Source organism: Podarcis liolepis (genome assembly GCF_965112155.1).
Source record: "Podarcis liolepis genome assembly, chromosome: 5".
Lineage (NCBI taxonomy): Eukaryota > Metazoa > Chordata > Lepidosauria > Squamata > Lacertidae > Podarcis > Podarcis liolepis.
Window position 1 is genome coordinate 97848709 of NC_139556.1, and position 27931 is coordinate 97876639.

The 27931-nt window shown below is 43.5% G+C and overlaps 1 protein-coding gene and 1 long non-coding RNA gene across 2 annotated transcripts; both read right to left on the minus strand.

Annotated features, from left to right (window-relative positions):
- Window positions 1-1319: 1319 nt before the first annotated feature.
- On the minus strand, window positions 1320-27856 carry LOC310707303 (cytochrome P450 2J2-like). Its single transcript, XM_083504321.1, has 9 exons — window positions 27605-27856; window positions 21218-21374; window positions 19128-19277; window positions 18627-18787; window positions 12467-12643; window positions 10744-10885; window positions 9349-9536; window positions 8159-8300; window positions 1320-1934 (listed from the first exon to the last, which is right to left on the minus strand). Exons 1-9 carry the CDS (start codon window positions 27770-27772, stop codon window positions 1747-1749), a joined length of 1473 nt encoding a protein of 490 aa, XP_083360447.1. The 5' UTR covers window positions 27773-27856; the 3' UTR covers window positions 1320-1746.
- On the minus strand, window positions 22411-25645 carry LOC310707505. The gene is made up of 2 exons (XR_014526521.1): window positions 24904-25645; window positions 22411-24512 (listed from the first exon to the last, which is right to left on the minus strand). It is a non-coding gene; the product is annotated as an uncharacterized lncRNA (long non-coding RNA).
- Window positions 27857-27931: the final 75 nt, after the last annotated feature.

Genomic DNA, 27931 nt, shown 5'->3' on the forward strand with positions numbered 1-27931 from the left:
TTACTTTCTAAATCCTTTGCATAATTACATTTAAGCCAATATATTTCATATATTAACATATATAGCTTTTTAGAAGGAAAGGAACTTAGTAAAAACAGTTTCCAAAAGCAACCCCTTAAATTTACACCCCCCTTTCAAGCCAGCTGCTGTTTCTATTAGCTCTTGCCCTTTAACCTTATGAAAATATGGCTCAAGTCTAATGGGAGGCACCTAGTATTATTTTCTGTTAAACAATAAATCTCACTATTTACCAACTCTTAATTGTGTTTTTGCAGCTTGATTGTATTCTGTAATATGTAGGGTCACTGTAACCTTTGCTCCTCATATCCAACGAATTAAACATGACTAGTACATCTCCTGGCAATTCCCCCCCCCCCTGGCTTTAGCAAATTTTGTTTTTATCTGAAAAATATTTGCTAGTGAGTAACTTATCTCTTCTTCCTTCCTATCTAACCAAATTGCCAGCTCTTTAACCATTTTAGATCTTATATTCTCATTTGGGTCCTCTGGAATCCCTCTGAATTTCAGGTTTGATTGGCTCTGTCTCATCTGAGCCATTGCCATGCTGTCCAACAATTCTTCCTGTACCTTACCTATCTCCTTAACTTCTATTTTAATCCTGTCCAAATCCTTCTTACTGTCTTTCGAATCCTTTTGCACCCTTTTCATTGAATCCTCAAGTACTTTGGCTCTTACCGATAAATCTTTAACTTTTCCTGTCAGTTCTCCCACCACCCCCTCCAATCTCTTATCCAATGTATCCTGTACTTCCAATAGCTTTTTCTCAATATATTGTTCATTATGTTTAAATTCTTTCCTTATTTCAGCCATCAAACTATCATAGTCCTTAATTTCCTTCCCCTCCTTCCCATCTTCTTGTCTAGATGGCCTCCTTTCTGCTGGCGTTCCCACCCCCTTTTCCATTTTATATATCAGCTTATATTAGCTAATTATTGGAGGGGGGAAAAAACTCTTCTCCCCTGGTGGTCACTAAAATGAACTGCTAGATTCCTCTGTTCCTCCCGTTGATTTCTTCCAATATAGTTTCCTTTGTTCCCACACGGTAACGCCTTGTTAGCCTTCCAAGTCTTAGTTCTTTTCTCTTCCGTAAGACTCCTCAAAAGGATGTCTCCCTCCACACACAGCCAAGCAGCTGATCTCGCGTGGTATTAATAATCACATAGGTATTTGGAGAAACCAAATACATATAAAGGCAACCAAAAAGAGACAAGAAAAATAGAGGAAAAATAAGTAGAAAAGCAAAAAGAAAAAACCAATAAGGGAAAAAGAGAGGGGGGGAATGGGAGGGAAAGTCAGCACTACAGTTCTTTCGTTCTATGATCAGTATGGAGGGGGTTGAAAGGGGGTGGCCAAATCAGGAGAGAAAAGGAAGTGCAGAAAGAGGAGTGATCTGTGTGTAGGAGAGAGTTGAGGAAAGTGACGAGGAGGGTGGAGGAAAAAAGGGAGTAAGAGTAATAATGGGGATGCAAAGTAAGTTGCAAAAAGGAGGGAGTAGGAGGCTTGGGGATAGGGTTGAAGATGAAAGCAGGGGCATGAAAGGGCCTGAAAAACAGGAGATGGGATGAAGGTGATAATGGGTGCAAAGCAGAGCTGCAAAAAGAAGAGACCTCAGCAGTTGCATGAGATGGGAAGGGGAAGCTCTAGGGGGTTAATATGTCAGGAATGGCAAAGAGTTTGGCAAGTGGAGGAAGCATGAGTGCAGCCTCCTGTAACTTTCCTATTGTATTACGCCTTGCAGCGGGGAACAGCACAGAGTTTATAAGGATGGGGATGTGTTGTACCCCCTGGTATGGACTCCATATTGACTTCTTTAACTCCTTCTGGCAGCTGGAAGCGGAACATTCTCAGCAGGCTGGTCAGTAGGATGAAAATTTCGATCTTTGCCAGCTGCATTCCCAAACACATGCGAGACCCTGCGGAGGAGACAAGGGGAAAGCAGCAAGTGAGCAATAATTTACTTTCCAGTGTCCATTTCTTTGTACTCTACACAATACTATGGTGAACTAGACATAGTTAGGACAGGGAAATAATCAAGGCTGTTGTCAATTCCCTAGCCTGCTGAGTGCCAACATTTCATAGTTGATTATGAGAGGCAAACTTTGGTCAACTGCCCTGAGCAATAGCAGGATAAGTCACAAACCCAGATTGAAAGAAACTGAAAGAGATAGGAGAAGAGGGGGGGGGTTGTAGAGGTTGTAGAAGCTGATTTCCTTGTGCTTGCACCCCTGGTTTCGGTGTCAAGGTTTCTGGGTTTCTTTGTTTATTTGGTGCTGACACAAAGAGAGCTGCAAGGCTTTTTAAAAAAATACTCAACTGCCTCTGCACAATCCCCAAGGGTGATGTTCTATGAGCTTAAAAATCTTCTTCTTAATAATCTTCTTCTTAATAATCTTCTTCTTAACCTTGCATTGTGCAAGAAGGTCCAGCACAGGGCTAATCATTTATTTTTTTATTTAAAAAAAGAAATCATAGTACTCTGAATTCGCTCTTCCCTCCCTCCCACCCAACAACATAAAATGTTTGGAAGGGTATATTGCTGGTGGGCAGGGACAATAAGGAAAGCGCCATATAATATCTGCAAGTTTAATATTCAAAGGGCAGCTCATAGAATGTCTAGTTGTAGGGTCACAGCTAACTGGGCTGAGACAAAGTCTCTGCCTGAGAGCTACTGTCACCCAGAGGTGACATTATAAGATTCAATAAAAGAACTCTTTGATGTCTTATGGGAAAAGTAGAAAATCATTATCTCTAAGATGAATTAGGCACTTTAATTTAACTGGGCTGAGACAAAGTCTCTGCCTGAGAGCTACTGTCACCCAGAGGTGACACTATAAGATTCAATAAAAGAACTCTTTGATGTCTTATGGGGAAAGTAGAAAATCATTATCTCTAAGATGAATTAGGCACTTTAATTTAACTGGGCTGAGACAAAGTCTCTGCCTGAGAGCTACTGTCATCCAGAGGTGACACTATAAGATTCAATAAAAGAACTCTTTGATGTCTTATGGGAAAAGTAGAAAATCATTATCTCTAAGATGAATTAGGCACTTTAATTTGCCTTTCAACTGTTTCATCATCATAGTCTTAGAATACGATGGGATTCTAAGTGTAATATGAGAATTATGGCTCAACAAATCCCAGCATTAACAATGCAGTTGAGTGTACATTATGCATCGACCCAGGTAATCAGGCCTATTGTTCTCCGCCAGGCCACCTGAGAAGTTCATTGCAAAAGAGATCTGAGCTGGTGCTCCAAGCTCAAACTGCATGGCTCTTACAAGCCATTTTTAAGTCTTTACACCCAGTGCTATTTTTCTAGAAAAAGAGGTGCTAAAACTTACCACATATACCTTTTATAATGGCAATGATGCCCACCTGACAGGTGCCAGAACTGAGTTCCTGTGAGTTCCAGCTGGGAAAAAGCCCTGATCATACCGATATTTTAGGAACTTTCAGCACTGTAACTAAGTCAAGTTTTACTGCCTGTGCAATGTTTTCTGAATGCTGTGTGGAAAAGCAAAGGAATCTGACCTTTGGAGAGTTTGTATGTGAACCATTATAAACTTACCAAATGTGTGGTCTTTTCCCTCTTCTTTGGAAGAGGGAACTTTTGAAAAGAACTCACAAGGGCATATATTAAAGGTCTAGCAGCCTATATTTCCACACTTTACTTTGCTGCATATTTTTTGATTTAAAATCTTTGCTGGGGTGTTCTCACCAAATGAGTACTTGCCCCAAACCTGGATCTTGGAATTCTCCTTTCTATATACTTATTTTTTCCCCTGACAACCAACCAGAAGAACCTGTAAAACCATGCTGTATTATCATACAAAAATGGCTGGCTCATCTTTACTTTGAAACATCATCTACAACAATTGAATAGGCATACAGTGGTACCTCGGGTTAAGTACCGTATTTTTTTTGCTCTATAACACGCACCCGACAATAACACGCACTTAGTTTTTAGAGGAGGAAAATCCGTAGGCATGCCACCCGTAGGCATTCCCTCCATAACACGCACAGACATTTCCCCTTACTTTCTAGGAGGAAAAAAGTGAGTGTTATGGTGCAAAAAATACGGTACTTAATTCGTTCTGGAGGTCAGTTCTTAACCTGAAACTGTTCTTAACCTGAAGCACCACTTTAGCTAATGGGGCCTCCTGCTGCCGCCGCGCTGTCGGAGCCCGATTTCTGTTCTTATCCTGAAGCAAAGTTCTTAACCTGAAGCACTATTTCTGGGTTAGCGGAGTGTGTAACCTGAAGCGTATATAACCCAATGTACCACTGTAATTATTTGTATAAAAAGGTTAAGAGATATTTGGAAGTTAGCAATGAGGATGTCTGCTGAATTTCTGCAGGAACAATACTTTACAGCACGTGGCAGATGACATTAAACACCCAGCTCCTGACAGATACGGGACAAAAATACTCCTTTGTTCTTTGAAAATGGAAAACTGACATACCCCAATCTCCTATAGAGGTCAGGATGAAAGAAGTAGAAAGCAGGGTAATTTCATTGCAGACTCAGTTCTGAGTGTGGTTTCAGATGAGGCTAAATTACATCCCAGGAAAAGATGTAGGGTAGCTTTAGCCTAATCATGCCCAGCAGTGCTACTCCTCCCAGAAGGAAGTTATTTCTGCTCTGCCTCCCTTGCTGCTGCTGTTGTCATTTCCTGGAATCTCCCCAATAAGCATGCCTACAAATCACTGGAGGGGCACAGAGTGTTTTTTAAATGTTTTTTAAAAAATTCTTTTGGATTTTTTGTATATGGGGGGGTGAGGGTGCGATGGATGTTTGGTTGGGCTTGGGGAATTTTTTTGATTTTGATGTTTTTGTAATTTTTACAGTTTTTTGCTTGTATTGTTTTATTGGTTTTGTTTGTCTGTTTGTTTGTTTGTTTGTTTAAGGTGTTATTTTGTTCTTAGGGGGAGGGGTCAGGGCTGCCGGGGAGTCGGCCCCAGCCCACAAAATGGCTGGGGCATGTTCCACAGGGGGGGGGGGATGCACTGGGACAACCGATCTCAGTGATCACGGGTAGGAGGAGGAGTTATGCTAAGACCAGACCATGTCATTACCGAGGAGGCAGGTTTAGTCGTTGTCTGAGGACTATTCCTGCCTCCGGGTCTGGTCCTGACCGGATGGATACTAGAATCAGCAAGGGATACCCACATGACCTGAGGGTGCTGCTGTGCAATGCCAGGTCAATGATTCATAAGACCACTGCCATCCATGACTTGATCATGGATGGAGGACTTGACCTAGCATGTGTAACAGAGACTTGGTTGGATGAAGCAGATGGGCCTGTGCTTGCCGCTGCTTGTCCACCAGGTTTCTCTTATGCACAGCAACCCAGGTCATGTGGGTGGGGAGGGGGGGGTTGCAGTGATTTTTAGGAAGTCATTAGTTTGCACCAGGCGTCCTATTGGGAAGACCCAGTTTTCTGAGTGCATGTTCTGGAAGTTGGCCAATAGGGGCAGTGCAGGATTCCTATTGGTGTACTGACCTCCCCGCTGCACCAAGGATTCCCTGCCCGAGCTGCTTCAGGTCGTGGCGGATGTTCTCCTCGAGACACCTAGTTTGGTCGTCCTAGGGGATTTTAACATCCATGCCGACACAACCTTACAAGGGGCCGCTCGGGACTTCGTGGAAAGCATGGCCTCCATGGGGGTGTCCCTGAATAAGTCTGGCCCAACCCATAGCCACGGACATGCCTTGGACCTGGTGTTTACCTCTATGGATGTTGGTGATCTGACACTAAGTAAAAGCAAAACAAAAGAAGTGCCATGGTCAGATCGCTTCCTGGTGCAACTGGACTTCTCTGCGACCCATCCCCTCTGCAGGGAGGTGGGACCAATTCGGATGGTCCGCCCCTGCCACTTAATGGATCCAAATGGTTTCCAGAGAGTGGTAGGGGATGCTTTATCCCATGTTGATGGCCTTTCAGCCGATTCCCTGGTGGCCCGCTGGAATGTGGAGTTAACCAGGGCTATTGACTGTTTGGCTCCGAAGCGCCCTCTCCGATTGCATGGAGCCCGGACACCCCCGTGGTTTTCCACAGATCTGAGGGCAATGAAACAATCGTTGAGACGGCTAGAGCGCCGGTGGCGGATAACTCATTCCGAATCTGACCGGACACAGGTTAGAGCTCAACGTTGAGCCTACCAAGTGGTGATAGCGACGGCGAAGAAGAATTTCTTCACCGCCTCTATTGCATCTGCAGAAAACAGCAGCAGGAGACTTTTTCAGGTGGTTCACAATTTAGTGGAACCACCTGCAACATCGGGGCCCAGTACGGGCCACATGTTCTCCTGCAATGATTTTGCAAAGTTTTTTGCAGATAAAATCGCTCAGATTCGGGAAGAAGTAGACTCCACCGTGGGAACAGGGCCGGGGCGGGAGAGTGCTAGAGTTTTGTCTAGTCAAGTTGAGTGGGATCAATTCCAATCTGTTACCTCCGAGGATGTGGACAGGCTGCTTGGACGAGTGAAACCAACCACCTGTCTCCTGGATTCTTGCCCACCCTGGCTTATAAAAGCTAGCCGGGAAGGACTGGGCGATGGGCTTCGTGGGGTGGTGAATGCTTCCCTCCGTGAGGGAGCCTTCCCAGACCCACTGAAAGAGACGGTTATTAAACCGCTTCTTAAAAAAACCATCTTTAGATGCGGCCACGATGGCCAACTATCGCCCAGTCTCAAATCTTCCATTCTTGGGCAAGGTGATTGAGCGAGCGGTTGCTGAACAACTCCAGGCACGCCTGGAAGAAGCGGACCATTTGGATCCCTTCCAGTCGGGATTCAGGCCTCATCATGGGACTGAAACTGCCTTGGTCGCATTGGTTGATGATCTCCGGCGGGCTAGGGACAAAGGTGAGAGCTGTTTCCTAGTTCTGCTGGATCTCTCAGCGGCGCTTGATACCATCGACCATAACATCCTTCTGGACCGTCTTGAGGGGCTGGGAGCTGGGGGCACTGTCATACAGTGGTTCCGCTCCTTCCTCCTGGGACGTGTTCAGAAAGTGGTGTGGAGGATGAGTGTTCAGACCCCTGGGCTCTCACTTGTGGGGTTCCTCAGGGTTCTGTCCTCTCCTCCATGCTTTTCAACTTTTACATGCAGCTGCTGGGAGAGATCATCAGGAGGTTTCGGCTGGGTGTTCATCAATATGTGGATGATACCCAGCTCTACCTCTCTTTTAAATCAGAACCAGTGAAGGCGGTGAAGGTCCTCTGTGTCTGGAGGTGGTTGGAGGATGGATGGCGGCTAACAAATTGAGGTTGAAACCTGACAAGACAGAAGTACTGTTTTGGGGGGACAGGAGGCGGGCAGGTGTGGAGGATTCCCTGGTCCTAAATGGGGTAACTGTGCCCCTGAAGGACCAGGTGCGCATCCTGGGAGTCATTTTGGACTCACAGCTGTCCATGGAGGCACAGGTCAAATCTGTGTCCAGGGCAGCTGTTTACCAGCTCCATCTGGTACGTAGGCTGAGACCCTATCTGCCTGCGGACTGTCTCGCCAGAGTGGTGCATGCTCTGGTTATCTCCCGCTTGGACTACTGCAATGCACTCTACGTGGGGCTACCTTTGAAGGTGACTCAGAAACTACAACTAATCCAGAATGCGGCAGCTAGGCTGGTGACTGGGGGCGGCCGCCGACACCATATAACACCAGTCTTGAAAGACTCCCAGTACGTTTCCGAGCACAATTCAAAGTGTTGGTGCTGACCTTTAAAGCCCTAAACGGCCTCGGTCCAGTATACCTGAAGGAGCGTCTCCACCCCCATCGTTCTGCCCGGATGCTGAGGTCCAGCGCCGAGGGCCTTCTGGCGGTTCCCTCATTGCGAGAAGCAAAGCTACAGGGAACCAGGCAGTGGGCCTTCTCAGTAGTGGCACCCACCCTGTGGAACACCCTTGCAGCAGATGTCAAAGCGATAAACAACTACCCGACATTCAGAAGACATCTTAAGGGAGCCCTGTTCAGGGAAGTTTTTAACGTGTGATATTTTACTGTATTTTTTGTTTCTATGGAAGCCGCCCAGAGTGGCTGGGGAGGCCCAGCCAGATGGGCGGGGTATAAATAATAAATTATTATTATTATTATTATTATTATTATTATTATTATTATTATTATTTTGGCATTTACCTGCACCAAATGGCAGGTATTCTTCTCTAGCCACATATTGTCCGTTCTTGTCCAAAAAATGATTTGGGTTGAACTCTGTTGGCTTCTCCCATCGTGTTGGATCAAGAAGAACAGAACGCAGATCGGGAATAATAATAGTCCCCTGTAAAGAAGAAACAATTGAAAGGGAATGCACTCAGAACACTGGATCGTCCTTCACTACCCTAGGGCTAATATTTGTGAAATTCAAACTGAATTTAAACTGGGTGGGGTTTTTGTGGGGAGAGTGGCATTTACCAGTGGCCAGATTCATCTCCAACTTTTTTCCATTTAAAAGCTGCCTGTATGGGCAGGGGAAAGGACGGTCTCGTTCTCTCCATCCGTCTTTTAAAAGGGAAGACCCAAAACCAGAGGAAGACTGCTGGTCACCATATTTTTCTCCTCCTTGATACATGAATAATAGAATTCTAGAGCTGGAAGGACTCCAAAGGACATCAAGTCCAATCACCTGCGATACAGGAATCTCAATTAAAGCTTAAATTACAGAAGACCATCCAACCTCTGCTTTGAAATCTCCAATGAAGGAAAGTCCACAAGAGCTCTGTCAGAACTTGAAGCCATTGGTTTAGGTCCTGCCCTCTAGAGCAAGAGAAAACATGCTTTTTCTATTTTCCATGTGATAGTCCTTCAGATAGTTGAAGATGACTATCATATCTCCTCTCAGTCTCCCTTTCCCCCAGGCTTTAGCATAACTAGCTTCCTCAGTCATTCATCATAAAGCTTAATTTCCATACCCTTTATACTCTTGCTCACCCTGCTCTGCACATGTTCCAGCTTGTCAATATCCTTCTTAAACTGTGGTACCCAGAACTGGACACAGGACTCCACGTGTGGTCTGACCAAAGTAGAATAGAGCAGTACTATTGTTTCTGGACACTATACTTCTGTTGATGCAGCATTGTATAGCATTAGCTTTTTTTTTAGTGCTGCATCACACTGTTGACACTATACTCCTGACCAAAAAAAATTAGCACTAGCCAATGGTGAAACAAGTCTGCAGATGGAACTCCTGCTCTTGCGTGGTTTTCTTGCTCTTCAGGTTTTAGACAACACAAGCTCCTGAATGGCTGCCTGCAACACTCAGTACACTGCAGCCCAGTGATGCTGTTGTTCTTGGGACACAGGAGTGCAGTTGTATCATGCTTCTATACCTTGGGAATGAGGAAACCACAAATCTTCACATCCTCTGTACATAGCCTGGGAACCCCAAAAAGTAAGGTATATTTAAAGCGCTGTGTTTCATGAATCACAGCATTGATGTAGGGCAATTTCTTCTTATCTTGATAGCTGATTGAGTGAGCAGAACCTATGACATCTTCTATCTCCTTGTAGACTTTATCTGAAGATAACGATAGAAACATATGGTTTATTTTGAATATTGCATTCCCCCCCCATGGACATTTATTTCAGGGAAAGGGCTCAGGCACTTATTTCACAGCAGAGGCAATGATGGCATCTGCTGGGGACCTCTTGGCCAGTCCTCTGCATGGGATCCAACTGTTAGAGGTTGAGGTCCCTTTGCTCCCCCCCCTAAAATATTTGAGGGGCCCGGACCTCCCAAAGTTGATGGATGTTACCATCCAAATGTGGACTGGGGCTTACCTGCCCCCCCAATAATTTATTTGATTTGGCACCCCTGCCTCTTTATATCAAATAAATGAGCTTCTCTCAAAGAGAAAATCATCCGCTAAGCTGTGCAGAGGAAAAGGTGGCTTCATTGGCTATGTGTTAAATTGCCATTTATATTTCAAAAGATTCCAAAGTCCTTTTATCATGACCAAAGAAAATGCAAAGAGGGAGTGAGTGAGCCCAGCAGAACAATGACCTCTTTATGCATCTTTCTCTCCCTTCCTTTGGCCATGCCGTTTCCCAATCTTCAAATTGACAGTAAGAGCTGTTCGACAGTGGAATTTGCTGCCAAGGAGTGTGGTGGAGTCTCCTTCTTTGGAGGTCTTTAAGCAGATGCTTGACAACCATATGTCAGGAGTGCTCTGATGGTGGTTCCTGCTTGGCAGGGGGTTGGACTCGATGGCCCTTGTGGTCTATTCCAACTCTAGGATTCTATGAATTGTCTTCCCTCTATTTGCACAGCCATTCCTCTCCTTCAGAAAAACTTTAATTGACTCACTTAGCTTCATCCACTACGCACAACTACCTCCTGTTCCAACTTTCTTACACATTCAGACCCTCCATCTCTTCCTGTCCCAGTAATAATAGATTGGAAGCTTCCTATGGGGACAGGGCATTCAGGGCATTTTACATTTCTGCTTCTGTTGACCTTGATTTTAGGTTCCAGAAACTATGTAGGAAAATGTTGGTGGGAAAAAGGGTTCTTTCTAGATGAGTAAGTCAAAAGCATTTAACTTATTTTGATAACCCTTTGTCTTCCAAAAGTTATATCATAAACTCACTTACTTCTAACTATTTCCATTCCTTTAAGTTCCTTATTTTAGCACCTCATTAGATATGAATGAAACCTTTAAAGAATTACAGTCCACTGTCAAGAGGTCAAGAGAAGCCCAGGCTCCCATAGCTCCCTCTCTCACCTTGGATATCTGGATGACTTGCCAGGAGGAGAAGCGCCCATTTCAGAGAAACGGTGGTTGTGTCTGATCCTGCTACAAAGAGGTCAAAGATACACTCAGCCATGTTTTCTTCATTATAGTTAGACTCTGGGTCATTCCTGTTCTGATGTTGAAAATAGGGAAGGTGACATGTCATTTACATGCATTACAACCTGTCCTTCAGCACTTACTTTATCTACTTTCACCCACTTATTACCATACCACCTTGTTGTTCTTTAGTCATTTAGTCATGTCCGACTCTTCGTGACCCCATGGACCAGAGCACGCCAGGCACTCCTGTCTTCCACTGCCTCCCACAGTTTGGTCAGACTCATGTTTGTAGCTTCAAGAACACTGTCCCACCATCTCATCCTCTGTCGTCCCCTTCTCCTTGTGCCCTCAATATTTCCCAACATCAGGGTCTTTTCCAGGGAGTCTTCTCTTCTCATGAGGTGGCCAAAGTATTGGAGCCTGAGCTTCAGCTTCACGATCTGTCCTTCCAGTGAGCACCATACCACCAGGAAAAGCTTAATAAGGGGTCAAGGGTCCCATCACACCACCTGAAGTGACATGGGAAGGTGCCACCACCACTGCCCTGATGATGCTGCTTCCTCCCTTACCTGCATTGCACAGCAGTGCCTGCAAAGTGACAGCAGCAACAGTGGAATCCAGTAAGATCCTGTGAGTTTTTGATGAAACCTCACCGAAGCTGCCACCACTGCCAGCACTGCTTCTTCACCAGTGGTGGACTCCGGCAATTTGGCTCCAGGGACCACACATTTCCTCCATAAGACACACTTTTTTCCTCTTAAAAAGTAAGGGGAAATGTCTGTGCGTCTTATGGAGCGAATGTGTGGTCCCTGGAGCCAAATTGCCAGAGTGTGTCACGCTCCTGGCTGCTCTTTGGGGGTGGGTGGGGAGCCGCGCTGCTCTGCTGGCAGCCTCCACTTCCCCCTGCAGCCCCGGGAAGCTTTGGGAAGAGCGGGCAGGCTGCGCGCAGATGCCCCGTGCTCCTGAGCTGCTCTTTGGGGGTGGGAGTCGCACTGCTCTGCCAGCAGCCGGGGCTTCCTCCTGCAGCCCTGGGAAGCTTTGAGAGGCTTTGCATTGCTTTTGCCGAAGCTAGAACAGCAAGAGGGATAGCCGCGCAAACGCTCTTCAACAACATTTGATTCGGAATATATATTTTTTCTTGTTTTCCTCCTCTAAAAACTAGGTGCATCTTATGGTCGGGTGCGTCTTATAGAGCGAAAAATACAGTAGGTGGTGCATCAACAGGGATGTTTCCCGTTGGCACTCCACTGCCCAAGGCTGTTAGCAATTTCACCCCTCCCAACCTTCTTTTTAAACCTCATTTGAACAGTTTGTTATAATACTGTTGTTGTTGTTGTTTTAAAATAAACATTTTAAAAGCCTTAGCCCCACCTACTAATTGACACACATAAATTTCCACTCATTCACACTTACATGTGGGGTTATGGAAATATCTGGCATTCCTACCCGTTTCAATAGATGTTTATGGATGGAAGTCAACCTACTTTAGCAACTAAAATGACTATGAGGGAAATTTGGCGAAACTCGATGTGCTTTTCAGCTGAGATTCAGAATAAAAATACTGGTGTCTTGGCAAGACATTAGTATTCACATGTAGGACGGAATATAATGATTCTTTGGATGAGCAGGATTCCGTTTCAAAGCAGGTACTTACTTTCTCCATCTCAAGCAGATAGAAATCAATGAAATCCTGTGGTTCATGCAGAGCCAGATTCTCCTTATGCTTCTCTATCTCCTCCTTTGCAAATGACACTACCATCTCCATGCAGGACAAGACCTTCTTGTGGGGCCCTGGGAGATGTTTCATGAACCATGGGAATATTTCATACAACTAAAGGAAAGATAGCAAAAATGCTGTCATTACCATGAGGAAGCTTGGTCACATGTTTCATGTTTTGGATTAGCACTTTAATAATCTGCATAATCCTTCAGGGCTAGCATATTACTTTGAGTCTAACTGAGAAGAAGGAAGGTGTTTGCAGCTTCTCCTGAATCTCACAACAACTGGTTCTGGGAATTATCCCTAGCTGAAAATGTGAAAGAAAAACATTGCTCAATATATTTTCCAGCTCCCAGACTTCATTCCAAAACTGGGAATAATCCCAGGACTCCTCCTGGAACAAGTGAGTGGTCTTTTTGCAGGAGGTGGGGATGGGTAGAGAATATGGCGGGGGGGACGGACATTCAAGTAAGTTGACATTTAAACATGAAATTGTCTAATATGCAAGTTCAAACACAGCCATCCTTTGAAATGTGCACTTCTGCAATTTTTATTATTACTTATTTTATTTATTAAATTCCCCAGTTACCCTGTCAAATAATGCCCACCTTGCTCTACAAAAAATCTTTTAAAAAGAAAACTTTTCATTTTTTCTATTTTCTGCATTAAAGATCAATTGTATACCTTTTCTGAATACCATATATATATATAAACAACAACAAAAAAGTTGTACATTTATGTGACAAGGGAAACAAAGTTCACAACAACAACAAAAAACCCCAAAACTCATATATTCTGACAATAAATCTTAGTGTACAGCTAACTTCCTGTCATCTCCATACTTCACTTAGTATTTACTAACTTATTGCATAAACATATCCATTCCTTTTAAAATAAAGTATTATTTCTCCTATATCCTTATTTCTTGCTTAATATAGCTACAGAGGATATTCAAAGGCTATGACCGAGTTCAAATTGCAACAACTGTTCTTAAGATATGTTTTAAAAACTTCCCATTTTGCAATACAATGGTACCTCTGGTTACGAACGTAATTCGTTCCAGAGGTCCGTTCTTAAGCTGAAACTGTTCTTATCCTGAGGTGCACTTTTGCTAATGGCACCTCCCACTGTGCGCACGCCTCTGACGCACGACTTCCACTTGCATCCTGGGGCAAAGTTCACAACCAGGAGCAACTACTTCCGGGTTAGAGGAGTTCGTAACCCGAAGCGTGCGTAACCAGGAGCATTCATAACCAGAGTTACCACTGTAAATACTTGTTTTGAATTATCTTTCATTTTTTGGTTAATTTGGCTAGCATATTCAACTAATTTTTGTAACCATTCTGACCTGAAAGGGATTTTATCACTCTTCCAGTTAGTCGCCATTAGGATTCTCGTGGCGACAGTGGCATATAAAAAAACTTCTCTTACATTCCTATGAATGTCTGGTCCTTTTTTATGAATGAGACTTTAAACATTTTTTTTTAGTTCTATATAGATGTCCACCCAGAAGAGCTTCTAGTATAAATCTTTCGCCTTTTTACCTTTTCTGAATACATGGAGGAACTAGAAATTGAAAGTTGGACTAATATAGGGTTGTCTGCCGTTTCCCAGGTAATTAGAAATGGAAATACTATGGGCAGGTGTGCCTAAGAATGCATATATTGTTGAAAACAATATACAAACGTGCAATTTACTGCTTTGCAAAAATGCGACTGTTAGGCAAATGTGTGCATTAAGAGAAATTAGCACTAAAATGCTGGTGAAATTTCATGAGACCTTTTCTTAAGATCAGAAATTGATGTAGAAATGTGGAGAAGTGTATTTAACACAAGCGAATAAGGAAAGGAGTGGTTTAATGGGAATCTAATAGCCAGTAACCAGATACAAGATATACAAGATGGCAGCGCGCATAGACGCTGTGGCTTAGTGCTCTCCCTCAGCGTTTTGTTTTGTTTTTATTATTTTTACTTGGTCTGAGTATGTCTGGCCGGGCAAGAAAGATTTACAGCAGGCAGGAACTTCTGAAGGTCGGGTTACAGTGTGAACAAGCTGTAAGAGCTGATTATTTTCGCCCAGATAACGTTCCTGTGGGAGTAGCCAGGCCACCGGGCTCTCCATGGATTACTATGCCTCCAGGGAGGAGGCGAAGGCGGCGTAGAGACAGGAGGCAAAAGCGGGGTTGTCGGGCTGGCGTCCTGGTAAGATTGCAGAGGAGTCCATCTAAACCACTGCTCCCTAGCATATTTCTTGCTAATGTGAGATCTCTTACCAACAAGATGGACGAATTGAGGCTGCAGGCAGCAAAGAACAGCCTTGTAAAAGATTGCTGCGTTTTATTTGTCATTGAGACATGGCTTCAACCGTCCATACCAGACACAGCTATTCAGTTGGAAGGCTGTGCGGTACATCGTCATGACCGAGGCATGGACTTCGGAAAAACCAAAGGAGGGGGGCTGTGTGTATATGTGAACAAATGCTGGTCCAATAATTCGAAGACTGTGGGCAGTCACTGTTCACCGGATTTGGAATATGTGGCTGTTAAATGTAGACCAGCCTATCTCCCTAGGGAGTTCACAGCTGTTATGTTAACTGGTGTGTACGTGCCGCCAGATGCCAATGCCAACTTGGCTTTGGGATGCCTGCAGGACCTTATCAGCAGCCAGCAAGACAAGTATCCTGAAGCTGTGCACATCATTGCGGGAGACTTCAACCATGTTGAACTTAAAACAGTGCTCCCAACGCTCTATCAGCATGTGAAATGTCCCACAAGAGGGGACAAGACACTGGATAAAGTTTATTCGAATGTAAATCACGGCTATAGGGCTTTACAGCTGCCACACTTGGGCCAGTCCGACCATATGTCTCTGTTCCTGATACCAGCATATATCCCACTCAGGAAACGGGCTCCCACAATATTAAAATCTGTTAAAATCTGGCCTGAAGGTGCTATTCACCAGCTGCAGGACTGTTTTGAGAGAACCAATTGGGATATTTTCGATAGTTCAGACCTGGAGGAGCACACGGCGGCAGTTCTGTGCTATATCAATCACTGCACAGACACTGTCACAGTAAATAAATCCATCCGGTTTTACCCCAATCAGAAACCCTGGATGAATAGAGAGGTCCAGTGCCTGTTGCGGGAAAGGAACAGGGCTTTCAGGTCAGGCGAGGTGCAGCTTTACAGTGTAGCAAGAGCAAACTTGAGGAGGGGTATTCGACGGGCAAAATTGGATTATAGGCTGAGGATTGAGGATAATTTAAGGAGCAACAACACAAGACAGATGTGGCAGGGGATTCAGCATATTACCAACTACAAACCTAACCTTGGTGCTGTCGACGGTGACCCCTTGCTGGCAGAGGAGCTTAACCTCTTCTTTGCTCGCTTCGAGAAGGAGCCACCTGAGACGCCGGTATTACAGCCACCAGCCCATAGGGGCCCCTCATTCACGGTAGAGGAACATGAGGTGAGACAGGTTTTGAGGATGGCGAATCCGAGGAAGGCGGCTGGACCTGATGGCATCACTGGAAAGGTGTTGAAGGGCTGTGCGGATCAGCTGGCGAGGGTCTTTACTAAGATCTTCAATAAGTCCTTACACCAGTCTATTGTCCCACCCTGCCTGAAGTCGTCAACTATTGTCCCTCTGCCTAAAAAATCCACAATCAGTAGTTTGAATGACTATAGACCAGTTGCACTGACTCCAATCATCATGAAGTGTTTTGAGAAACTGGTGCGCCGTCACATTATTTCCTGTCTTCCATCAACTTTTGACAACTACCAGTTTGCATACAGAGCAAATAGATCCACGGAAGACGCCATCAATACCACTCTCCATGCTGCTCTGTCCCATCTGGAGCAGCCGGGGAGTTATGTGAGGCTGCTGTTTGTGGATTTTAGCTCTGCTTTTAACACTATCCTCCCCCATAGACTGGTGTCCAAGCTAGAGGCGATTGGACTCTCCAACTCCACCTGTCTCTGGGTTTTGGATTTTTTGTCAGAACGTTCCCAGAGGGTTAGAGTAGGGTCACACATGTCCACAGCCCTTAGCCTTAACACCGGCTCACCACAGGGTTGTGTGTTGAGTCCCCTGCTCTACACTCTCTATACGTATGACTGTACAGCCATCTATTCCAGCAACAAAATCATCAAGTTTGCTGACGACACTACGGTGGTAGGGCTCATTTCAGGAGGGGATGAGTCCGCCTATCGGGACGAGGTGGAGCGGCTCTGTGTTTGGTGTGGAGAGAACAATCTGGCTCTTAATACGGCTAAGACCAAGGAACTGGTGGTGGATTACAGGGAAAAAAAGGCGGACATTCAGCCCTTGTATATCAACGGGGAACGGGTGGAGAGGGTGGCGGAATTCAGGTTTTTGGGAGTAGCTATCGATCAGGGCATGACTTGGAGCGCACATACCACTGCTCTGGTGAAGAAGGCCCAGCAGAGAATTTATTTCCTCAGACTTTTAAAGAAGAACAATCTGAGTGAGAGACTGCTGGTGTCCTTCTACCGAGCCTCCATAGAGAGCATTCTTACATACTGTATTTGTGCTTGGTTCTCCAGTTGTACAGCTAGGGAGAGGAAGGTGCTCCAGAAGGTCATAACCACAGCCCAAAGGATTATTGGTCATCCTCTCCCATCTTTGGAAGAACTGTACGGTTCCCGTTGTCTTAGGAAAGCAAATAACATCCTGCAGGATTCATCTCACCCGGGACACGGTCTGTTTGCACTACTGCCTTCTGGCAGGAGATATAGAAGCATCAAGTCAAAGACAAATAGACTGAAAAACAGTTTCTATCCAAGAGCTGTGGCCTTTTTGAATGCTGTAACTCGATAGTGTGACCTGGGAGTTTGATGGGTGTGGTGTGGGTGTGGCTGGAATGTGGTTTGTTTGGTTGTTGTTGTTGTTTTGCTTTTGTTGTTTTAAGGGATGGCATCCAATTTCGTTGCACTTTGTGCAATGTTGCACTTGTGTAATGACAATAAAGAATCTATTCTATTCTATTCTAGAAATGTGGAGAAGTGTATTTAACACAGGAAAAATGAAAAACAGGAAAAATGAGAAACTGAAATTGACAGGTCTGCCCATCCCCCAGATCAAAAGGGTTTAGTTGGGTCATTTAGAAGGGAGCTGCTTTTTAGCAGTGAGAGCAACCATTAAAAAAATTCTAGGAAAGGTAGCGTCTGCAGGGCGGGGGGGGGGGTCACAGTAGGCACCACCATGGCTGCCACTGCTAAATTCAATCTCACCCCCCCACCAATTCAAATCAGCAAATTGATTTGCTCCCCCCCCCCGGGAAAATCAGTGCACCTCTGTTGAATTTAGGGTTGGACTCTTCAACAGTTATTGTAGCACTCTTGAAACATGGGCATTTATGGCTCTCTTGAAATGTTTCCAAAATTTAGAGATGCTCACATCCTCCAGTTGTAGTCTTTGCAGTGTAGAGCTTACAGATCCAGCCAGCCAGCCAGGCTTGCTGTCTTTCAGGATAATCCATTCTGTACCTCATTAGTCCCTGCTTTTCCAAATTATTTCACCCACAGTCTCTCAGGGTTCTGTGGTCATTGAATTTTGGGAGACAATATACCATATTAGGTCCCAGTGCCTCAGGAATATTTTGTCTTTCTTAAAACCTGAAGATCTTAAACTGGTCCATAATAGGGCTGACAATATATTACCTCAGGTTCAGCAAACAAGTCCCATGAGTCTTGATATTCAGTGGGCAGAAAGAAAACAAATGTAATTTACTATGATGGCAACAAAACTACGTAATTCCCTTCTTGAGAAGATTATTATGCTAACCCTGTGGGCTCTAGACAGCCTGTTTTGAAGGTCATTGTTCCATTTTTATCCCATCTTTCCTCCAAAGAGTCCCCTGTGGTTGGACATAGTCTCCTTATCTTTAGAATAATCTTGAGAAATGATTTATGCTATGAGATCGTAAATGGCCCTTATCTTAGATTAGATTTAAACCTAATCTATCTTCTCCAACACTCTATCCTCTATCATAATGGATTCCAGAAGGCTGAATGGGGGCCCTAAGATCCTTGGGAGACCTCTCTGGCTCAGTAGGAATGAAAATGTCTACTCACAGAATGCTGGATGCTGCCTTGAAATTTTAGGACAAGATCCATGGCTTCTATCAGCTTCCGGAACTTTTCATCTTCAAGAGCAAACCGGTACCCAAAAACTACAGCACATATCACGTTGGAGACTGAATTAGTGATGGGCATGGAGGGGTCCAATGGTTGACCTGCAAAATAAAGTTATACTAATGTGAGTTCAGCTGCTCCTGCTCATACTGAGAGTGGGATTTTATGATGGTCAAGAGAAACCCGCTGTGATCTCCAGCACAATAGCGCAGTGTCTCTCACAGAAGGGTGGTGGTTCAAGTCCACCCAGGGACAGCTGTGGTCAGAATTCCTGTATTGCAGGGGATTTGACTAGATGACTCTCTGGGTCCCTTCCAAGTCTACCATTTTGTGATTCTAAAGCATATTACATTCCTTTCCAAAATGGACAGAGGCAGTACACATAGATTTCTGCAGACTGGAAAATAAGGAAACCCATCACCATCACCTAGGATCATGTACCCTTTGAACTTGCAATGACCTCCACAAGCTGACGGGCCTCCTCTGCTATTTGGTGCTCCATGCCTTTCTTCCCCAGCCCCAGCTTCCGCATAGTAACCACTCCAAGCCGTCTCTGTTGCTTCCAGACGTGACCATTTGATAATATAATACCTATGGGAAATCATTGAGAAATTATTATTTACAGAAATTAATGTAAATAATTAAGTTGTCAGCCTGGAAGAAACTATGTTCACTGAAGTTAATGTCCTTGAAGAATTAGCAAAGAATTAGAAGATGATGCAGAATCCGTCTCATAGTATTATATGGGTATCTCTACGATATTGGAGTAACAGAACCTCACTTTCTATTGCCTTTTGTCATTCAGAAATTCATTATTCATTATTGTGTGATAACAGAACAGAAGTCAGGTGGTCCCAGAAGTCCCTGCACTTTACAGTATCAGAAAAACGTGAGATCTCCAGATATGTGATATCTACGATGGGGGATTTTGTCTAGCATTTAAAATCATGGAAAACTCAGGTGATACCTGCAAGTTCAGTCTTTGTTGCACAAAGAACCAGTGTTGATAAAGATAAACCCAACTCCTTCTGTGGCATTAGCTATCCCTCCCAGTTTGGTGTCATCTGCAAATTTGATGAGCATCCTCTCAATTCCTCCATCCAAGTCATTTATAAAGACATTGAACAACAACATGCCCAGGTAAGAACCTTGCAGCACCCCCTTGTACTCCTTTCCAAAGTGATGAGGAACTATTAATGAATTTGGGTTCTGTCAGTCATCCAGCTAAAAATCCACCTAACAAGTACCTCATTCATGCCACATTTTAGCAACTTCCTTGCAAGAATATAATGGGGGGTTTTGTCTTTGACTTCTGGGAAATGAAATTGCCAGCAAGGCAATGGAGGAATTTGCCGGACCTTACATTCTTGGCAGAGTTTGAGTTCCAACAGATATCAGGGAAATTGAAGTCTCCCATGACTCTCATTTTTTGAATGTTTGGTATTCTGTTCTAGGGAGGCAGCATCTAAGTCTTCAGTCTGGTTTGGCAGTCTATAGCAGAGTCCCACAGTAAGGTCACTGATGTTTCCCTCTTATACAGTTTTTACCCATATAGTCTTAATCTACTTTCCTTGCTCAGGGTCCCTTCAACAGGTATATACTTTGTATTGTTTTTCACTCATATTTAGTTGTTGTTTCTGCACTGTTTTAAAACCATTTTAGCTGTTTTTATATGTCTATATGTTGCTGTGAGACATTCAAGCAGAAGGCAATTGATAAATTAATAAGTGACGATGATGGTGACTGCCCACTGGGTCTACCCTAAGTACCACCAAATTTGCCAACAAAGGTCCGTATAGTAAAAGCTATGGTTTTCCCAGTAGTAATGTATGGAAGTGAGAGCTGGACCATAAAGAAGGCTGATCGACAAAGAATTGATGCTTTTGATGGTATCTGCAGGAGGCCCTCACCCACAGAGTCTGGTTATTGACTAGGTATATAAGGAATGAGATGATCTTTTGAGTATCTTGATCCCAAGTTGTATATGCCTTTATACACCAAAACCAAGATCATTAAATTATTCTGTGAGCCACCCCAATATTTTTTGACGAGGGGCGGTATATAAATTTAATAAATAAAATAGAATAAACCCAGTAGCTAATTGGCAGCCAGTGGAATTCTTTCAACAGTGGCGTAACATGTTGGCTGTTCCTGCCCCCATGAGCAGTTGACCCATTGCATTATTCATCAGCTGCAGCTTCTGGACTAATCGCAAGGGCAGCCCCTAATAACAAACATTGCAGTAATCCAACCTGGAGGTTACTAGTGCATGAATGGCAGTAGTTAGGCTATCCATAAAACACTTGCTAGAGGATTGGGTTGCATCTAGGTAAGTTTTAGAGAAGACTCATGGAAATTAATAGACCTTCATTAGCCATGCACATTAATTACAATGGGTCTACTGTAGGACTAGCATTGGCTCCAACAACCCATTTCCTGCAGTTAATAGAGAAGCTTTGTTTATCCAGACAGTCATTTAAATTTTTCTCTGGGGGAAATGCCAGTAGATTATCTGATTCTTCACTACTCACCTTCTCCTTTTGTGCTAAAGAAAGCCGATACTGGTCGCTCTTCAAATTGTTCAGAGTGGTCAATGAGAGCTTCTTTCACTGCTTGGAATCCAGACAGGACTACAAGGGGTATATGTCCCATCCACATGGTGTAAACGTTTCCATATTGCTTTGCCATCTACCATTTGGGTCAAAAGAGAGGAGAGGAACGTTATGTTCAAAGTAAACAGGTGGCTATTTCAACTTAACACATGAGCTCCAGCCTTCCTTACCTCTACAGCTTCTCACAGCTTCTTTTGCCAGCATCTCCCTCCCTCCCTCCCTCCCTCCCTTCCCAACCCATTTGTTTTACTCTCTCTTGCACATTTTGTGCAGGGATGTGGAAACTGGAGCCCACCAGTGACTGTAGAACTGCAACTCCCTGCCCATTGGCCATGATGGTTGGAGCAGATGGGCATTGTAGTCTGGAGGGCACCAGGTTGGCATAAACTAGGCTAGAGCACTGGGTCAGGTTTCTGACCCACGGTGGGTCACAGCAGGAGCATCGCCACCAGACAAATATATGGTAAGGAATTAAAAAGAGGTCTCCCAAATATATCTCTGGGCTAGAAATTATTACCAATTTCAGATGTTTTAAAAGTTATGTTCTTATCTGATGGCTGAGTAGTCTTGTATTCTTTGAATTGTTTTCTCTGGGGAAAAAATGGCTTATAAATGGCTTAAATAAACAAATAAATAAAAGAAAATATGGACTGACAAGGAGTGAATTCTTGCGGAGAAGGCAATGGAAAACTACCTGTTTTGATTTTCTATCTAGCTTAGATTGCTGCAATGTGTTATACATAGGGCTGCATCTAAAAATGGTTCAGAAATTTCAGATAGTGCAGAATTCAGTGGCCAGGTTGCTCATCAGGAGAAGACTGAGCATATTACACTGATTCTGCTCTGACTGCGTTGGCTGCCAATTAGTTTCTGGGCCCAATTAAAAGTATTGGTTTTGATCTACAAAGCCTTAGGATCTCAGTACCTCAAGGACTGCCTCTCCCCATATGATCTGATCAGGACCCTGCAATCATCATCTGGGGCTCATCTTTGTGTGCTTCCTCTACAAGAGGTCCAGGGGATGGCAACACAAAAACTGGCATTTTCTGTAGTCTCTCCTTTTTGTGGAATGTTCTCCCAAGGGAGGTTTAGCTGATGCCTTCATTATACACTTTTAGGTGTTTAAGACGAAACTGTTGCTCTTCAACCAGACCTCTTGCTGATTAACATCTTATACCTTTTCAAAATTTGTTTGTGGGAAGGGTTACTGGTTTGTTAGTTTTTTGTTCTTGTTTTTATCGTGTGTTTCATGTATGTTGTATTCTGTTGTTGTTGTTTAGTCGTTTAGTCGTGTCCGACTCTTCATGACCCCATGGACCAGAGCACGCCAGGCACTCCTGTCTTCCACTGCCTCCTGCAGTTTGGTCAAACTCATGCTGGTAGCTTCAAGAACACTGTCCAACCATCTCGTCCTCTGCCATCCCCTTCTCCTTGTGCCCTCAATATGGAGCAGGAACCGGCAAGCCACTCCAGTATCCCTGCCAAGAAAACTCCATGGACAAAGACAACAGGCATGTTGTATTCTAACTTATAGAAAACACCTGAAGACAGCCTTGTATTGGGAAGTTTTTAACATTTGACGTTGTATTATGTTTTTATATTCTGCTGGAAGCCACCCAGAGTGGCTGGAGATACCTAGCCAGATGGGTGGGGTATAAATAATAAAATTATTATTAATTATTATTATTATTATTAGGTTGTGAACTGCTCTGAGCTGTGGATTAAGGGTGATATTTATAAATTAAATGACTAATAATAGCTACATGTGAGCGACAAGCTCCTTCATTTTCTTGGAAAGAGATGATGAGCTCCTACTTCATTGCCAAGAGAACTTTTGTAGGGGTCAGATGGGATTACCATGAGGAATTATAAAATATACATCAAGCCATCGTGTCCACGATGAAAGCATTGTGTTGACTGGGTTTGATATATTGACGATAATTTCTTATTAAATCCCATAAGATTCTACATTCATGCCCTTTTCATGCCCTTTTGCCTCTAATGCCCATTCCTCTCTTCTTCACGAGTCACGTACACAGCAGCTCAGCAGTTGCTTCACCAGGCAGGCATCCTGGGCCATAAAGATTGTGGGCAAGCTTATTTGAAGCAGCTCTCTAATGTATATTAATCTTAGGATGTTAATCTTAGGGCCAGGAAACAGATCTCACATGAAGGTGATACTGATTGCTATCCTCCTGGCCATCCGCCTTATCATGTGTACTGATTGTTTATTACCTCCGGGGTTGCCAGATTCTCTTCTTTGTACTTCTGTTCTTTGTTTACCCCAGAAATATTTGTGCTTAATTAGTTTTAGTAGTTTAACTTTCTCCCCATGTGGGTTTGTGGAAATACTCAGAAGAAATCTGATTGGTTATTACAAACACTCTGTAAAAAGTTCTTTTGTGAATAAAACGGCTTGGGCCAGGGGCGGCTGCAGAATCGGACAAGCACAGAGAGACACGATTATATGCACCCTTCCCAGAGTCTTGCTGGTTCAAGCCTCTGTGTGTATTCTTATTAATCAGAGTTCAATCCTTCCTTTACTTTGCGAACACAACAACTTTGTGCCCAGTAATCTGTTGGAAGGGGGGAGGTTCCCAGCATTCTAGGTCATAGGCAGAATACAATGGAAGAGAAGGAAGACAAGTTCCAGAGCTTATTCTAATAAACTGTTTGATTAGCTCAGCTTTTGTTTTGCAAGATGTGTTTCAGAGATAAGCCTCCTTAATCCAGCAGCTACAAGCAAGGTACACAGTAATAATATTAAAACTAATGTAAAAGGACAAGGTTCTTATTAATATTGAAAGGCACAAAACCATGTAAACAAGGTCAGTTATATTAGAATAATTAGGGCATGGGTAGCTAAGTGAAATCAGCAACATGCCAAAAAGTTGCTGCATTTTCTATATGGCAAGTGTTGAATTGTAAATAGTAGCATGATCAGCCTGTGAGCTTCCTGTCCCAGTGCCATTTCTTTCACAGTGGCAGTCAAGGGCAAAGTTTGTAATACAATGCTCTGGGCGAGAACCAAATTTGTCACCCCCAAATAGACCTTCGCAGTTAAGGATCTTCTCAGTTTTGCACACACAACCTCGGTGCCCTCAGTGCTGGACCTCAGTGGAGGCTGAATGATGGGGGCGGAGGCGCTCCTTCAGGTATACTGGGCCGAGGCCATTTAGGGCTTTAAAGGTCAGCACCAACACTTTGAATTGTGCTCAGAAATGTACTGGGAACCAACCAAGGGAGAGAGACGGTGGAAGAAGATTGGAAGAAATTCAAAATTTATCTTAAGAAATATTCCAAAGTTAATGAGTGCTAAAATGTTGAGGGTATAGAAAAAAGGGGATTACAGCTGTAAAAGGTTAAGTAAAAGAAAAGAGCAAGGGAAAATTAGATAAACTTAAGGGGGAGGATTTGCTGAAACTAATTTGGAAATTGGGATGCAGAAAGGGGAGGTATGGGGAAGTCGGTGAAGTAAGGTTTAAGAAAAAAGGATTTGAAATTATACATGTTTGTTTATGTGTTTGTATGTTTGTATTGTGTATTGTGTATTGTTTGTGTTTACATAAATTGTGAAAAACCAATAAAAAAATTATTAAAAAAACCCCAGAAATGTACTGGGAACCAATGTAGGTCTTTAAGGTCTGGTGCAATATGGTCTCAGCTGCCACTCCCAGTCACCAGTCTGGCTGCCGCATTCTGGATTGGTTATAGTTTCTGGGTCACCTTCAAAGGTAGTCCTACATAGAGTGCATTGCAGTAATCCAAGCAGGAGATAACTAGAGCACGCACCACTCTGGTGAGACAGTCTGCAGGCAGGTAGGGCCTCAGCCTGCGTACCAGATGGAGATAGGAGACAGCTGCCCTGGACACAGAATTGACCTGCGCCTCCATGGAAAATTGTCAGTCCAAAATGACTCCCAGGCTGCACACCTGGTCTTTCAGGGGCACAGTTACCCCATTCAGGATACCTGCTCGCCCCCTGCCCTCCAAAAACAGTACTTCTGTCTTGTCAGGATTTAGCCTCAATCTGTTAGCTGCCATCCAACCTCCAACCAATCTGAGAATGCTGAAAGCATAGAGTTAGGTTACCGTAACTTCTGTCATAGAGCTTCAGTATGCTGACGACAACGTAGTGTGCACACACACAGAGGATGACCTCCAAACCATCTTAAATATCTTCACAGAAGCTTACGAAAATCTTGCCCTATCGCTCAACATCCAAAAACCAAAAAAACCAAAGTGCTGCACCAACAAGTACAAAACAACCCCTCTGCAGCACCACAAGTCCAACTCAATGGTGCAATGTTGGAAAATGTTGATCATTTCTCCTACCTGGGCAATTATCTTTCCCAGCATTCTCCCAGCTGAAGTGTAGAGTGTTTAAGGACCAGGACATTCGCAGGGATATCAAAATGCTTGTTTACAAAGCTATTGTACTACCAACTTTACTGCATGCTTGTGAAATATGGACCACTTATAAATGCCATCTCCAATTCCTCGAAAGATTCCATCAATGGTGTCTCAAAATGTTTTTACACTTCACTTGTGAAAACAGGCAAACTAATGCCAGTGTACCGGAAGAAGCAAAGATCACCATTGTCGAAGCAATGATTCTTCAACATCAACTTCATTGGACTGGTATCTTCCAAAGCGACTACTCTATTCTGAACTAAAAAATGGAAAGTGTAATGCCAGTGGTCAACAGAAGAGCCTTAAAGACTCTCTCAAGGCAAATCTTAAAAACGTAGTATAAACACTGACAACTGGGAAACAGTGGCCTGCGAGCTCTCCAGTTGGAGAACAGCCTTTACCAAAGGTGTCATGGGCTTTGAAGACACTCAAACTCAAGACAAAAGGGAGAAACTTGCTAAGAGGAAGGCATGCTTGGCAATCCTCGTCATGATCAACTCCCACCCAGAAACCTATGTCTCCATTGTGGAAGGTTGTATGGATCCAGAATAGGCCTCCACAGTCACTTACAGACTCACTGGAAGACAAACTTACTTGGCTACAGGTGATGGAAGAAGAAGGAGGAGGAGTTGCTCTTGGTGAGATTATTACCTGGAGATTAGTGTTTACTGCCGAGATCCATTAAGAATGATTTGCTATTTTATTAAAAGTGTTTCTAGTTTGAGTGACCAATATGAAGATTTTCCAAGGCTTAAGAAATTGAGTAGCATATGCAGGTTAGTATCTGTTGAAAGGTTGCCATGAATGAATGCTGCGGACCTACGTTCCCTGTCATTTTTTAATGCCTTTTCTTAAATGTATCTGTTTGGTGCTGTGGGGTTTAGATATGATGTGCATATGCACCAGAAGTGATAGCTCCAAAAGACTTGAAAAATGCGGGCAAAGATTTTCATGTTAAATCTCTGGTTGGTCATAATCATAAGTGTTATGCGCTTCCTCAGTGTAACAGTATACAACTTACATTTCTGATTTGTGATTTTTGAATGGACATTTTCATCTTTTATACGGTTTTGTGGTTTTCAGTATTATTAATAATGACCTTTTATATTATTACTATTATTTGTATTACGGATAGCTTCTGACAAAGGAATGATTTGCTCTAGGAAATTGCTCTAGGAAACAAAAGAAGTTTATCTCTAAAATGCATCCAACTAAACATACAGTTGGGCTAAATAAACAGTTCATTACAAGAAATTCAAGAGCCCCAAATCCTCCTCTTCTTCCATCATCATTCTATCAAACCTGAGGTACCACTGTATAATGGAGAGCAAGTGGTGAGTGGGCAGCGCCAAATTTTAGCGCTGCACAGGGAGCCACTGAAATTCGAGAGCCCCAAATCCTCCTCTTCTTCCATCATTGTTCTATCAAACTTTTATCTGCATGGCAGCTTCTAGGTCTGCCTGTGTATGGCCTATATAACACAGCGGCAGTGGCAGGAATGAACTAATTCAGATTCACAGATTCACAGAATTAATTCCAAAATCTCTGAATTGCTTTTGTTTTCTTTTGTTTGTTTGTTTATTAAATTTGTTAGTTACTTTTACTTGCCCTTATTACACCTGAAAGTAGTTTGTAAAAATTCTGGGTGACTTGAAAAGGAATTAAGTTATTTTTGCAATGGAACCTTGGATGATTTTTAATTAAATTCAGTTTTAATTTTAATTCAATGATTTTTAAGTGTAGGAGTTTCATCGCATTTAATTGTGTATTAAATTGTGGCCCTTGCAGTTAGCATTTAAACCCATGGTACTGTTTAATCTTAAATACCAGAATGGTTGGGGAAAATTGATAAAACAATTATTGACATTAGACTGAGTTATTACTAAGAAGTACCTTAATGAAAGTATCTTCACGAAGCTTCGCCCCGGATTTCCACAAAGTTCCAATGAGAGGAAGCGGAAAAGGTCCTGGAGGATATTGCCTGTGTGACCAGAGTTGTTTCAGGAAGTGCAGAATCAGAAGAACCACCAGGACAGCAATCAAAAATGCCCGTATCTCCATCCTTCTCTTTCACCTTGTTTCTTTAGGGACGCCTGGTTAGGTTCAACTCTCCTTCTTCAAGAGCTTTTTGATCCCTCAGAGACCTTGGCATTTCTCTCTCTCTTTATATACTCCATTACTAAAAGCAATAAAGCAACAAAGGTTCTGACATCCCATCAA